The following is a 12,871-nucleotide window of genomic DNA, read 5'->3' as shown; positions in this document are numbered from 1 at the left end:
TAACAAGTTGACAACATTTTCAAGAAGTTAACTTGAAAGGCACTTTTGAAAATTTTTCAAACATTTTCTGTTACGCTTAATTTATTATATTAATAGACACATTCAAAGTGTCTTTATAAAATTTCCTAAACTTGTTCAACCTTAGCAATTATGATTTCAAATACTCTAGCATCGTTAAGATATTGTTTAATTTGTGAATTTCATTATTATATGGCATCATTATTGAGAGAAACGCTTTTTTAACAACTCTTCAGCATTTGAGTTTTGTAATAATTTCCCAAAGATATTCTGATATGTTTGATAATACAATAAAGCAAAATGCTTTGAAAATTTCATACATCTTAAGAAACTTTTTCGACCTTAAAAATTTGTGACTAATATAGTTCTCAAAACTTTTAAGTGTTAAATATGTTTTCCTAAATTGTGGAAATCATTTAAAGAAGCAAAAATTGCTGAACTAGTTTGAATATATTTCAAGAAATCGTTGAATAATTTCCTACCATACAAAATTTTGAGTTTTGAAATAATTTCTTAAAGATGTTCTGCTGTGCTTAATTTATTGTATGAACAAAGCGCTTTGAAGCACTTTGAAGTCTTTATCAATTTGCAGAAGCTTTCTAAGAATAACATTATCATATAATCTTGCATAAAAACTGTATAATCCTTTAATGTAAATTTGCGCAGCACTCGGTCGAAATTGAATCGAATTAAGTTTCAGCTGATGTTGTTGTTGTGGGGCACGCACACAAGAGCATTTCAATCGATTTCCATTACCGCAACGAACGCACTTGAGGCTAGTTGCACTTAAGGAATTAAGGAGCTGCTTGAAAAGGAGCCACTTCAAAACGAGGCATTAAGTGCCTAACTAAGTTCACTTAATATTCGTCCAAGTGTTGTGCAATCGCGACCTCAATTCAATTACAAGCAAGTGGTTGTTGTTGTTGTTCTTGTTGCATGCCCCACGCACCCAGCATCTGAAGAGTGTCGAAAGTGTTCACTTGCTCTCTCTCTCTCTCTAATTATGACTATTGCATTTGTTGCTAATTGTTGTTAATGACGAATTATAATAGTTCGAGCAATTTGCGCTTACCCGTGAAACGATGTTGCCGTCGCCAATTCGCAGAATGTTTTTAAATGGATTGCCAAGGGCGACTGCAGCTGCTGCTGCTGCTGCACTTGCTCCTGTCACGGAGTTGGGCAACGTTGATGAGGATGTTGCTGCAGCTGCAGATGTTGCTCCAGTGCCAGTTTCATTTGCAGGAGCTTGCTTGCTACTAGTTGTTGTAGTTGTTGTTGTTGTCGATGATGATGATGATGTTGTTGCTGTTGCTGTTGCCGCTGTTGAAGTTGCTGCTGCTGCTGTAGTTGCATTTGCATGCTCAACTGCCAGCACCAGCAGCAGCAGCAACGACAATAACACCAGCAATTGTTTTCTCGCCTCTACACAAATGCCAGCAACTAGTTGCTGTTGCTGTTGTTGCTGTTGTTGCTTTGGCTGTTGCTGTCGCTGACAACTGTCGTCTCGAGTTGCGGCCTCCGGTTGCCTCCATTTGCGCCACTTGCCTGCATTGAGCCTGCATTTCATTGTTGTTTTGCATTTGCCACTGTGCAGCTGCAAGCGAGATATAAAGAGAGTCGTTGAAAGATGGAAAAATTAGCAGACGCTTTCAAATAATGACATTTTAATAAGTAATTCTCCCTCTCCCATTGTCCTTGGTGGCAAAACAAAACGCAAAAAAAGACAGCTTTATGCATATTTAATTAGTTAAATGAATTGCCTTTTTCTCAGCGTACTTTTCTTTCATTTTTTTATTGCTTTGTCATCCTAAACGTGTTCTAAATGTAATCCCCGAGTTGGGAAACAAACAAAATTAGGATCTATTCATTTGAACACTTCCGTGAACTTTCTACATCTTTAGCTGACAAGTTTAACATGAAGTTTCTTTTGAAGTGAGGATCTATTTCTTTTAATACTTTATTGAATTTTAAAATTGTTTTACCTTATTTTTTCATTACCTTCTATGTTTTATTTTTTAATATATTTGAATTTATATTATATTAAAGTGTATATTTTATTTCTTTATATATTAGTACTTATGTATATTAAAGTACTTTTGAACAACATTCCGAATAGGGTTCTGTTAGAGCACTAATAAAATCTTTACTTTTTATTTTACAGCTCTGAGCTATTATGATAATCTATAATATGAAATTTCCACTCCTTGAGCTGGCAATTATAACGCCATTAAATTGGGATCTATTTCTTTTGAACACTTCTGCGAAATTTCTCAATCTTCACATAATAAATGTAACAACAACTTTCTATATCGTTTAACATTTTCTTGAATTTTCGAATATTTTTTGCTGTAGAAAATTACTTAAATAGAAATGTTTGTATATAAAAAATTGAATTATAAAAAGGCTGTGAGAAAAATAATCACAACCTGTTTATATTTTATTGCTTTATATATTGAAATTTATATATATGTACAATGAATGTACTTTCTCCAATAAAATCCACACTCTCTTTCATGCATTTCAGAATTATAACAATAATTTGAAATATGAAATTTACATTAATTACCTAAACTTATCTGTCAGCAGTAATGCACTCATTTCTCAGCTAAATATTTCTCATATATCATTTTGTCAAATGTTCACTTACTGATTTTACACAGTCAGATTTTGCCCCCCACAGCAATTAGCTATTGTTATTTTCAAAAGTCATTGCATGATACAATTGATACAGAAACTGTCTTTGTCTTGTCATCACACATATGCAATTTATTGTGTATGAAATCCCAGCAAATGCTCTCAGTTATCATGCAAAAATGATTAAGCAAATATATAAATAAATTGTCAAAATATTTATTTGTTTATTTATGTGCTCAAGACATCTGTAAATACTCCAGCTAAGGTTTCTCTCTTTCCCTTTTTTCCCTTTCCATTTCCGCAGCAAAGTAAGAGATGAAAAGACAAAGTCGGGGATAAAATGAGACAAGTCAGTGTCTCCACTCACCTGGCGCCCACAACTTTGTAGAGGTAAATGTAGAATACCAAGTCAGACAACAACAAAACTCGCAAAGTAAATACAAAAGGTAGAAAAAAATACTGAATGTATAGTATATGTAAAGAACAAGCGGAAACACTTGCATACCACTTTTCAGTCCCCTCCACAATTGCCACCCTTTATGCTTATGGGCCTTTCATGAATGCGCAAGAAAATGTAAATATGAAATAAAAAGCAAGAAAGTGTGAATGAAGAAGATGACAACACTTAAAGATACCCTATAAGGGGGGTAATTAAAGTTAACAACTTGAAGAATAGATTATGAAAATGTGAAAATTTCATACTTGACAATTTTTGGAATCTAAAGTGTGTTTTAGTCTATCACACTCCTTTTACTGATTACAGGGTATCTGCAGAAAAGACTAACAAGAACCGGCAGCATACTTATGTTACATGTCTTTTGCATTAGCAGCAACAACAACAACAGCAACAACAACAGCAAAACTCACAACTAAACTGTGACGTAGTGCAACAGGATTTACAATTGCATGGCAAAAGGATTGAGCTGTTGCTTTTGGGAAAAAGAGTTGGTAACAGGAGTAAGGCTTCATATGTACATATGTAGTGGATGGGGGCATCATTGAAATGGAACACATTCACTTTTTATTTTTTTTATGCCAGTCATAAAAAAAAGTGGTTCTGGTGAAAGTGGTTGAAAGTTTGTTGTCGTCGTCGTCGTCGTTGTCGACTGCTGAGACAGTTTTGCTCCATTTATATATTTTTGTTCAGTTCACTTTTCAAATTGCTTGCCATTTGTATAAAATTGTGCCAATGATTGCCTACCATTTGATATGAAACACTCAGCTACACAAATATTACACATAAGTGTATCGAAAATAATGTTCTTAGTTCATTGATTGATTTTTCTATTCTTCATCTTTTTAAATTAATTCCTAAGATAAATGGTAAACAGACATTTGATTTATTTATAGCGCTGTTTAATATTTATCATCCAAAGTGATGTTTAAAATAATCAACTTGATTTTTAGCATCTTGGGCAACATTGAGGATATAGTTTGGTAGTATCCGGCTTTTTATTACAATTGGCTACAGAGGGGCAGCTATAATTAAGAAGATTAAATCAGAATAACGTTTGTTTTGAAAATGTTTTAAATGATTTACCCCAAAGCTGTGAAGGATTCATGTCCTATACAAATATACTGGCGACATTCACCCGGTATTTGGTATTTTTCGCCACGATTTACCTTTGCATCTGAACAGTCATCTGTAGGGTTTTTAGTATATATAGTATATATGTGGTATATTAGTATATTTTTAAGTATACCTATACTTTACTTTGTAGTATATTGGCATATACATAAGTATGAGTATACTTATATAGTATATAGTATATTTAAGAATATATATTTAAGAATACGTATTCTATATATGTATAGTATTTTAGTATATATTTAAGTATACTATGTATATATACTTAAGTATAATTATATCATGCTACATATAGTATATTACTATTTACTTAAGTATAAGTATACTATACTATATACTACTATACTATATATAGGTATACTTTTAGAATATTGCAATTAAGAAATGCCAAAGTGTTACTTTTTACTTACAGCCCAGCGCGAGGAGCAAATGCGAGCCAAAAATTAATGTAAAAAGGAAATACGTAAACGACTTCATTATAAGAAGTTTTTCTGCCAAACTAAACACAACTCTTTGAAAGCAGCTAAATATATATTTCATTTTGAGCTTGTCGCTAAAATGCATTATTTATGGTTAATTTCATTCATGAAATTGATTACGTTACAGTTTGATTTTGACATTTAATGATGTTTTATTGCTAAAGTTTTTAAAGTAAAGATCAATAAAAAAGAATTTTGAAACTATCGTCATTAGCATTGTTTGGAGTTTGAGTAATATTTTCAACATTTTTAATAGCGATGCTAATTAAAAGCTGTAATTTGAAATGCAAAAACACAGCTTGACAACAACTCAAACAAGAACCGAGAAAACAGCAACAAAACACAACAAAAAAACCGAGTTGTGGCTAATGAATAATCGTGGCTAGTTTTCGGTTAAAGTTTTTCATTTGACCAAAAAAACCGAAACAGCCAAAAAAAAAAAAACACACACACTGAGCACTCTGGAAAACTAAACACTGTGAAAAGTGTGCAAAAGTGAGCGGGTTTTGCCTTTTAGCATTGGGTGTGGGCGTGGCACTGTGGGCGTGCATTTTAAATGGCAGCGCGCGGATTAATTTGCATCCAACTGTTTGCAAGTGGCTTCAGCTTCAGCTGCTGCTTCTGCTTCTCTACTATTCTGTTTGGTTGTGGGTGTTTTGGGGCTAAGAAGGCGTGGCTGGGCATTTTTCGCTTTGCCATGCAAAATTGTTGCTGCTGCTGCTGCTGTAAAAATGAGAGACGACCGCTCAAAAGTCAAATGAAAGAGCTTACACCACAAATTTTTGTTGCTCATTTTCGTTGATGTTGTGTTCCTTTATATTTTTCTGTATTTTTTTTTTGTTTTTGCGCTAGTTTATTTTTACGATCTGAATTACTCGAAACTAACAAGAAATTGTTGTTGTTTTTCTCTTTTTAATGGTGATAATATGAAGCTGTTTTTATGTTGATGCTGTGCGACATTAAAAGTAACAAGCCATAAAAATCTCATCATTTTTTTGTGTTTTTTTCAATTTTCATATTGCAAAACAAAATGTTGGCAGACGAATATTACTTAACCTTTCAGCAAAAATCGCAAATCCCGAGGGAATCATTAAAGTTCTAATGCAACTGAAAGTCAATCATTTTAATTACTCAACGCTTTTTAATTAAGCTTTCACTTAGAACATATTTCCCTTTAGCAAAGTGCAGTCATCAAGTTTTCAAAAGCGTTTCCACTACAACCTCAAAAACACATGATGATAGAATATGAAGGGACCGTGTACAATTTGTTGATAATGTGAAAAACGTGCAGCGCATAATTATTGGCATCACTATAGAGCAAGTTTTCTCCCATCTCCTGGTAAACTGTCTCGCACTTGTTCGACGTTTAATTACACTAATTTATATGCAAACTGCAATTTACATGATGACGACAGCGACGTTCTTCGAACTTTGTGATTGTCAGTTTTATGAGTGTGCGATTTTCTTTTTTTTCTTTTTTTATGAGCATCTTGTGTGTGTGTGTGTGTTTGCAGTCTTTGATCTGTGGCACCGTAAAGAAGTGCTTAATTATACGAGCATGGAGTGTATTTATAGGGGTTTCGCTAACACGCTTCACAGCGCATAAAACTCATATCAAAGTTGAGTTGAAACCCGGGTGAGTTAAACACCTTTAAAGTGAAGTTAATTCACGCAAAACTTTGCCATTAAAAGTACTGTTATGAAATTTACTGTTTCAATAATACTGCCAACCCCGTTGATGTCGCAAAATAAATAATAAAGAAAATCATCCATGAAATGTGTCGCACAGCGTCTTTTGCGATATGCGACTGCTGTTGCACTTTGTCAAAAAGTTTCGCCAAAGTCAAAAGCATAACAGTAAAAATGTGGCAATAGCAGCAGAATGCAATGTGTCCCCCCCCCCCAAAAAACACCCATTGCCACGCCTCCATGCCACAGGGGATTGAAGGCGGTGTGGCAATACACATCAAACGCAGCTGCTGCTGTTGCTGTTGTTGTTGTTGTTGTTGCCATTGCTGTTGCTTCAGCTGCTGCTCAGTTGCCGTCTTGTGCGCATTTTTTGCGTCAAGCTTGCTTAAATTTTACTTCAAGCATTTTTAATACTCTTACAAAAGAATGCCAGCGCTTACACTCGCAATAATGAAAAGGGATTTTCAAAAAATGCGAGCGTAATCAAATTTGAAATGCAGCGCAGCAAAGTATGCTACATTTTTTTTTTTGATAATTTGCTTTCTCATTTAAAATGTGTGTAGTTGGGTAGATGCTTTCTTTTGTTAAATGACATAAATAAAATGAAAGAAAGAAGAGATAAAAAAAATAACAAACAATTGTAGTTTAATATTGAAATTATACGACCTCATCATTTGTTGTAAATAAATAACTCAAATAAGTTAGTTGAGGTTGATCTTCATTCAATTTTATAGTGTGATTTTCTTAAACATATACTTTAAGTATTCTACAATCTAATTAACGAAAATAATAACAAGTAAGAAAGCTAGAGTAGAATTGTAGAAGTTATTTAAGAATTACTTTACTACGCGACCTTGTTGGTTTGTCTGACAATATGGTATATTTTGTACTATATGGTATATTTATACCTGTTACTCATAGGGTAGAATGGTATTATTTAAATGTAGTGCTATGTCAATATACCAAATACAGTACTTGGTATATTTTTGTACTTTCCGGTTCATTAACTTGGTATATTTCAAGCATAATACTGCACTGTTTTGCTTTTTTCTCACAGTTGAATTTTTTTTACTTTATCTTTTCGTTTCGACTACTGGCAAAGAGCATTCAACTGTCGGCAGCCGCGTTTGCTTATGCTCCAGCTGCTCTTTGCATTTTTCCACTTGGTATGCGTTGCAAAAGAAATCGCACAAAAAATTTGTCAACATGTTTATAATCGTTGTTGTCGTCGTCGACGTTGGTGTCGGTGTCGGTGTCGTTGTAAGTTGTTGTCCGCCAAGCCAAGTAAACCGAGCAAAGAGTAACAGTTGTTGGCTGTCACAGTTGTCGGCTTAATTTATAAACGGACTAAACAAGCGTTAAACCTACACACACCTTACTCAAAACCTTTCGTATGTGCGACTTTAGTCTGTAGTCTGTAGTCTGATGCCTTTTGATTGTACTCTATAAAAGCGGGGGCTTTCTCTCTTTCATAAGTAGTATATGGGTTAAATGACTTCCTCGTTGGTAGCAACACAACACGGCAACAAAGTAAACAAAAAACTTTGAGGACACTTCAACCATGCCACGCCTCCACTCCCACTCTCACTTCCACTGTGTCCAGTGGCTTTATTTAAGCTGGCCATCAGTGGCATCAGTTGTTCTTGGTAAAGGCATGTGAAAGAGGAGGTGCCAAAAGGGAGGAGAAGGCATAAACTATCTTTATGCCCTTTCGACCCTTTCATAAGCACGTTTTTATCTGCTTTACACATTTGTGCGTTGTGCGTTCGACTTTGGCTTCATTTTGCTTGGGGAAATGCTTTCAGCTTAACAATTGAAGCTGCCATCTTTAAGAAAAGAGCGAACAGAAGTAAAGTAGCAACTGCTGATTTTGTCAGTTTTCTTTGTCATTGATTTTCGATCATAATAATTTGATGTGTGCTTTATGTGCCGGAAAGCGGCTAAAACTCATATCTGGCAAAAAATACATTCTGGTTGCCAGGCAGCAAAACATCGCATCACATACGATGCCATCACATCAGACAACATCAGCAATTGTCATTGCAATGCATTTGATTTGATTTTTATGCCTTGTCGTCATCATTTTTTTCTTCTTCGTTTTTATGGCTTTATAATGTGCGTCTTATCTCCCAAGGGATTTGAGTTTCGACATTGCTTAAGCAGATGCCAATAAACTGGAAATTGGGGACAATAGAACAAACATGAATGTGCAATTGAGAGACAACAAATAAATGCATTAAAATTTTGTGATTGGCATGCTGAAAGGTCATTGAATCTTAGTTATTGACTACTGAGTAAAACTATTAAATTGAGATTCCGATTTGCTTTTAGCAGTATAATTTGCACAGCGATTGATGCAGGTCCTATCAATTCTGACAGTTGAGTGGGATGTTGGAAGTATAGCTAACCCTGAGGCTGCCAATTTAAGCAAACTAATTTGCAGATACAAATATCCAAGCACACACCCACGCACACACACACTCACACTCACACACTATCACACTTTCCCACACTTATCTTCGCACTCGCATGCAAAGAATGTTGGCAAAGTTATCGTGTCAAATCAAATGTTTCATCGGCGCACACATTATGCAAAACACCTGCCAATAACAAATCAGCTAACAGCAACACCAACTGGATAAACAAAGTCAAAACATCAACAGCTGACAACTTCAGTTATTCCGCTTGAGTTGTGACGCACTTTTTGGCCAAACCGGGCAACAAAACTGCCCAATGAATGAGAGAAAGCCGAAAAAATAAGAAAACATGGAAGAAAGCTACAGTTGAGTGTGCCCGACTGTGAGATACCAGCCACACCTTTTGAAATATTTATTTAACATACCAAAAAAAAAATACTGAAATATACCAAAGTTTATATTAGGTAAGGTAGGTATATATAAGATACGCGTTACGCATTTTGGAAAATATATCAAATGAATATACCAAAAAAATACTGAAATATTTCAAAGTTTATATTTTATATATCGATATTTAATCGAGTGTGTTTGACTGTGATATACCCGCATTTGAAAAATATATTAAATTAATATACCAAAAAAATACTGAAATATATAAAAGTTTATATTAGGTTTATCGGTAAATAATCGAGAGTGCTCGACTGTGAGCTACCCGCCACGAATTTTGAAAAATATACCAAATTAATATACTGAAAAAGTAATAAACATATCAAAGGATATATTTGGTATATCGGTATATAGTCGAGTGTGCTCAACTGAGAGATATCCACTGCGCATTTGAAAAATATACCAAATTTATATACAAAAACATGCTAAAATATACCATAGGCTATATTTGGTATGTTGATATAGTATTACATTCCCAAAATACTACATATAGAGTGCAAAATATATCAGATTGTCAGCCAAATCTACTAAGACAACTTTGATCCGAACACGTTTCGATGCGTCTTTCTGCCTGCGGACACAAAGTTATAATACCCTTTCACCCTTTAAGTACCGGGTATACAAAATATATATAACTCTGGGGCAGGCGGCAGACAATGAAAGGCGTTGGCATTCATTTCATTTCCTTTGGACCGTCCGTCAATGCCATTTTGGGGCCAACACTTAAACGCAAATGAGATGATGGCCGAAAACCAAAAGTCTAACCGCTGGCGAAGGCACAAAATCTCATTAAATTAATGCAAGCCTCAGGAGTTTTTTCTCTCACTCTCGCTTTCGCTTTCTGTGCTGCACGAAAACTAATTCGTGGGAGAAAAACGTCTTTCGCGAAATTGTCCCAAGATTTGAAATGTTTGATAGGCGAGCCAATGAAGCGACCAAACCAAAAGCAAACCAAACAAAGTCAAACCAAAACCAAAATGAAAGCGAAGCCTCAGCCTCAGCCTCAACAGCAGCCGCTGCCGCAGGCATCTAAGCATCAGCTTAATTTATATAAAGATGCTTGGTATATTGCTGGCTTTAGTCTATGACATGCAAAATAGGCGTCTAACAGATCTGAGGATTTAGACGTTTTCATGTCTCGGCCATATGACAGAGCTTAATGAATGGAAATCTAAAGCATATCACGAAGGTAGCGGAAGCTAAGTGCAATTAAATAACTTATCAAAATAGAGTTTAAATGAACAGAGAGCGAAGTTCTAAAGTTAATTTGCAGGCACCAATTAAATAACTTATTAAAATAGAGTTTAAATGAAATAAAAGCGAAGTTCTAAAGTGAATTTATAGCTGAAGGACAATAAAGGACATTCGAATGTCTATTATACTCGTATCATTTCTCTCCAAACCTCAATCAATTACCTAAAAAACACATTTTTTCCCGTACTTTTTTAGCATTCAGAGATGGTTGAAAAATCCTCAACACGTGCCTTGACTTAAGTCAAAATATTTTGTATAACAAATGTTTTTTTTTTAGCTTGTCAACGCACAGCATACACAACACTGAAAAATTTGTTTTGCAAAACCACAACAAATGCAACGGACAGAAAAAAAGCATAAAATAATAAAATTATCCCCAGCTAGTCAAAAGTTTGCCACAATCCTCAAATCGCGTTGCCAGCTTTGTCCAGCAGAGATTTGAAGTGACTTTCGTTATGCAGCTCGCTTGTGTTTATTTTTTTGAAAACAAAAAAAAAATTATGGAAAAGGGATAAACCACAACAACAAATAGCACTAGAATAGCAAACCGATGGACACGTTCATGGCACTTCCGTTCAGCTTAAATCTCTTTTTTTTTTTTTTTTTGCTATACTTAGCACCCATTATAAATTGTAAGTTGAGAGGTATTTGAATGTGGAAAATGTTTCGGAATAGTTAAAGAGTGAATACGTTTTATTACGGTTGGCTTATTAATAATAGATTCGATCTCTTTTGCCTGTTATTACCTACATTTAAAGAGTATCTTCTTGTCACATACACTTTCCGTCACTTTGGACTAATATTTATACTTATGCTGGTTTAACTATTAATGGCCAATTGCATCTCCTTTTCATTTTTTTTATTTGCTCTGTATTTATATTTATTTTTTTTGGCAATTTATAAATAACTAATTGAAACTTTTTTTCCCCAAAATTAACTCTGTTTTTAATTCCTTATGCATTTATCTAATATTTATTTCCATGGCATTTTATAGCTAACTGAATCTTTTTTCTTCGAAAATCATTCAAATTTAAAGAGTATCTGCTCGTCAGTTACACTTTCAGTCACTCTATATTTATATTTATTCTCATGTTTGTTTATAAATAACTAATTCATTCTCCTTTCCCCAAAATTAACTTCATTTAAAGGGTATCAGTTCGTCACACGCCCTTTTTCTTTTGCCACTTTTTGTGTTTTCGGTTTTTTCTTGTGTGGTTTTCGGTTGCTTTTGAGGTTTTGTTTTCTCCCACATACTGAGTGAGTGGTGCATATTGTTCATATTGCTTCAGCATCGCTGCGTTTGTCTCTTCCCCCCATAGCTGTGTCCATTTTTTTTGCGCTGCTTAGTCATGCCCATGAAACACGCAACGTGTTGTGAAAATTTTCAACGGTTAACAATAAATAAATACGGGTATTAAACATGCCGCTGTCGTCATCAGATTCATGATAGGTTATCGTCACTCGGTTAAGTTACGGCAAAAAAAAGAACCTTGCAAAAAACTCCCATTCATTTATATAAATAGAAATAGCATCAAGCGAAAAGCGATTGTTTGAGTTAGAAGAGAGGAAGATAACGTATACGCATATAACGTATACGCAGGCAGTTGAAAAACATTTAACAGCAATTGTCAGCATAAAATTGAGCTGATTGAAAATAAAATGAGAGCAAAATATAATATATATATATATAGCATTTATTTTGTCAATTTCTGTCACTCGTCATTAACAATTGTATTAAGACACATTTATGTAGTAGCCAATATCATTAGCATTAATTGTATTAATTTGGCTCCACATAATTGAACTGCCCGGCAATAATATTACACTGCCTTCAAATTGGTCATTAAGTCAAATTTCATGTGCGCCACATAATAATAAAAAAAATAAAAATGAAATGAAAGTAATAGAAGAAGAGTGAAAGTAGAAGAAATGTGCCATAATGAGTTTATTGATTTGGGGTTCTGGCCCACAATTTGATGGCTGTTCATGTTCGCGTCATGGGAATTTAATATCAATTTGACGCCACATAAGATTGAAATATGTGTGTGCAAGAAGGCAACTGAGAACCCAAGCTGTGCTCTATAGAATTTTGTATCTCATTAAATGTTAAAGCTGTTGGAATTTTGTTTGATAAAACTTGAATTCTAAGCCACAGCCAAAGAAATGGGTTGTAGATTTATTACATTTCCATGTCGATAAATTGTAAATATGTCATACAAATGAATCTGTTGACTAATGAGCGCTTTTCTTGCTCGTATATTTGTGTGTTTACTGCTCTTTTCCTGGTTCTATTTTTTTTTTGTTGCTGTGTCAAATCCAAATGTAAACAAAGTGAAGAGGCGAGC

The 12,871-nt window shown here is 34.4% G+C and overlaps 1 protein-coding gene across 1 annotated transcript in view; it reads right to left on the bottom strand.

The window, feature by feature from the left end:
* LOC117564714 (probable G-protein coupled receptor CG31760) overlaps nucleotides 1–12,871 on the bottom strand; it is a 36,019-nt gene that overhangs the window by 16,255 nt on the left and 6,893 nt on the right. Inside the window, exon 3 of the mRNA XM_034243595.2 lies at nucleotides 1,091–1,612. Within this exon, the coding sequence (XP_034099486.1) occupies nucleotides 1,091–1,585 (495 nt within the window). The 5' untranslated portion in view covers nucleotides 1,586–1,612. The remainder of the gene's footprint in view (nucleotides 1–1,090; nucleotides 1,613–12,871) is intronic.

The sequence above is a fragment of the Drosophila albomicans genome, chromosome 2L (assembly GCF_009650485.2).
Source record: "Drosophila albomicans strain 15112-1751.03 chromosome 2L, ASM965048v2, whole genome shotgun sequence".
Lineage (NCBI taxonomy): Eukaryota > Metazoa > Arthropoda > Insecta > Diptera > Drosophilidae > Drosophila > Drosophila albomicans.
This window is presented reverse-complemented; position numbering and strand designations above follow the sequence as displayed.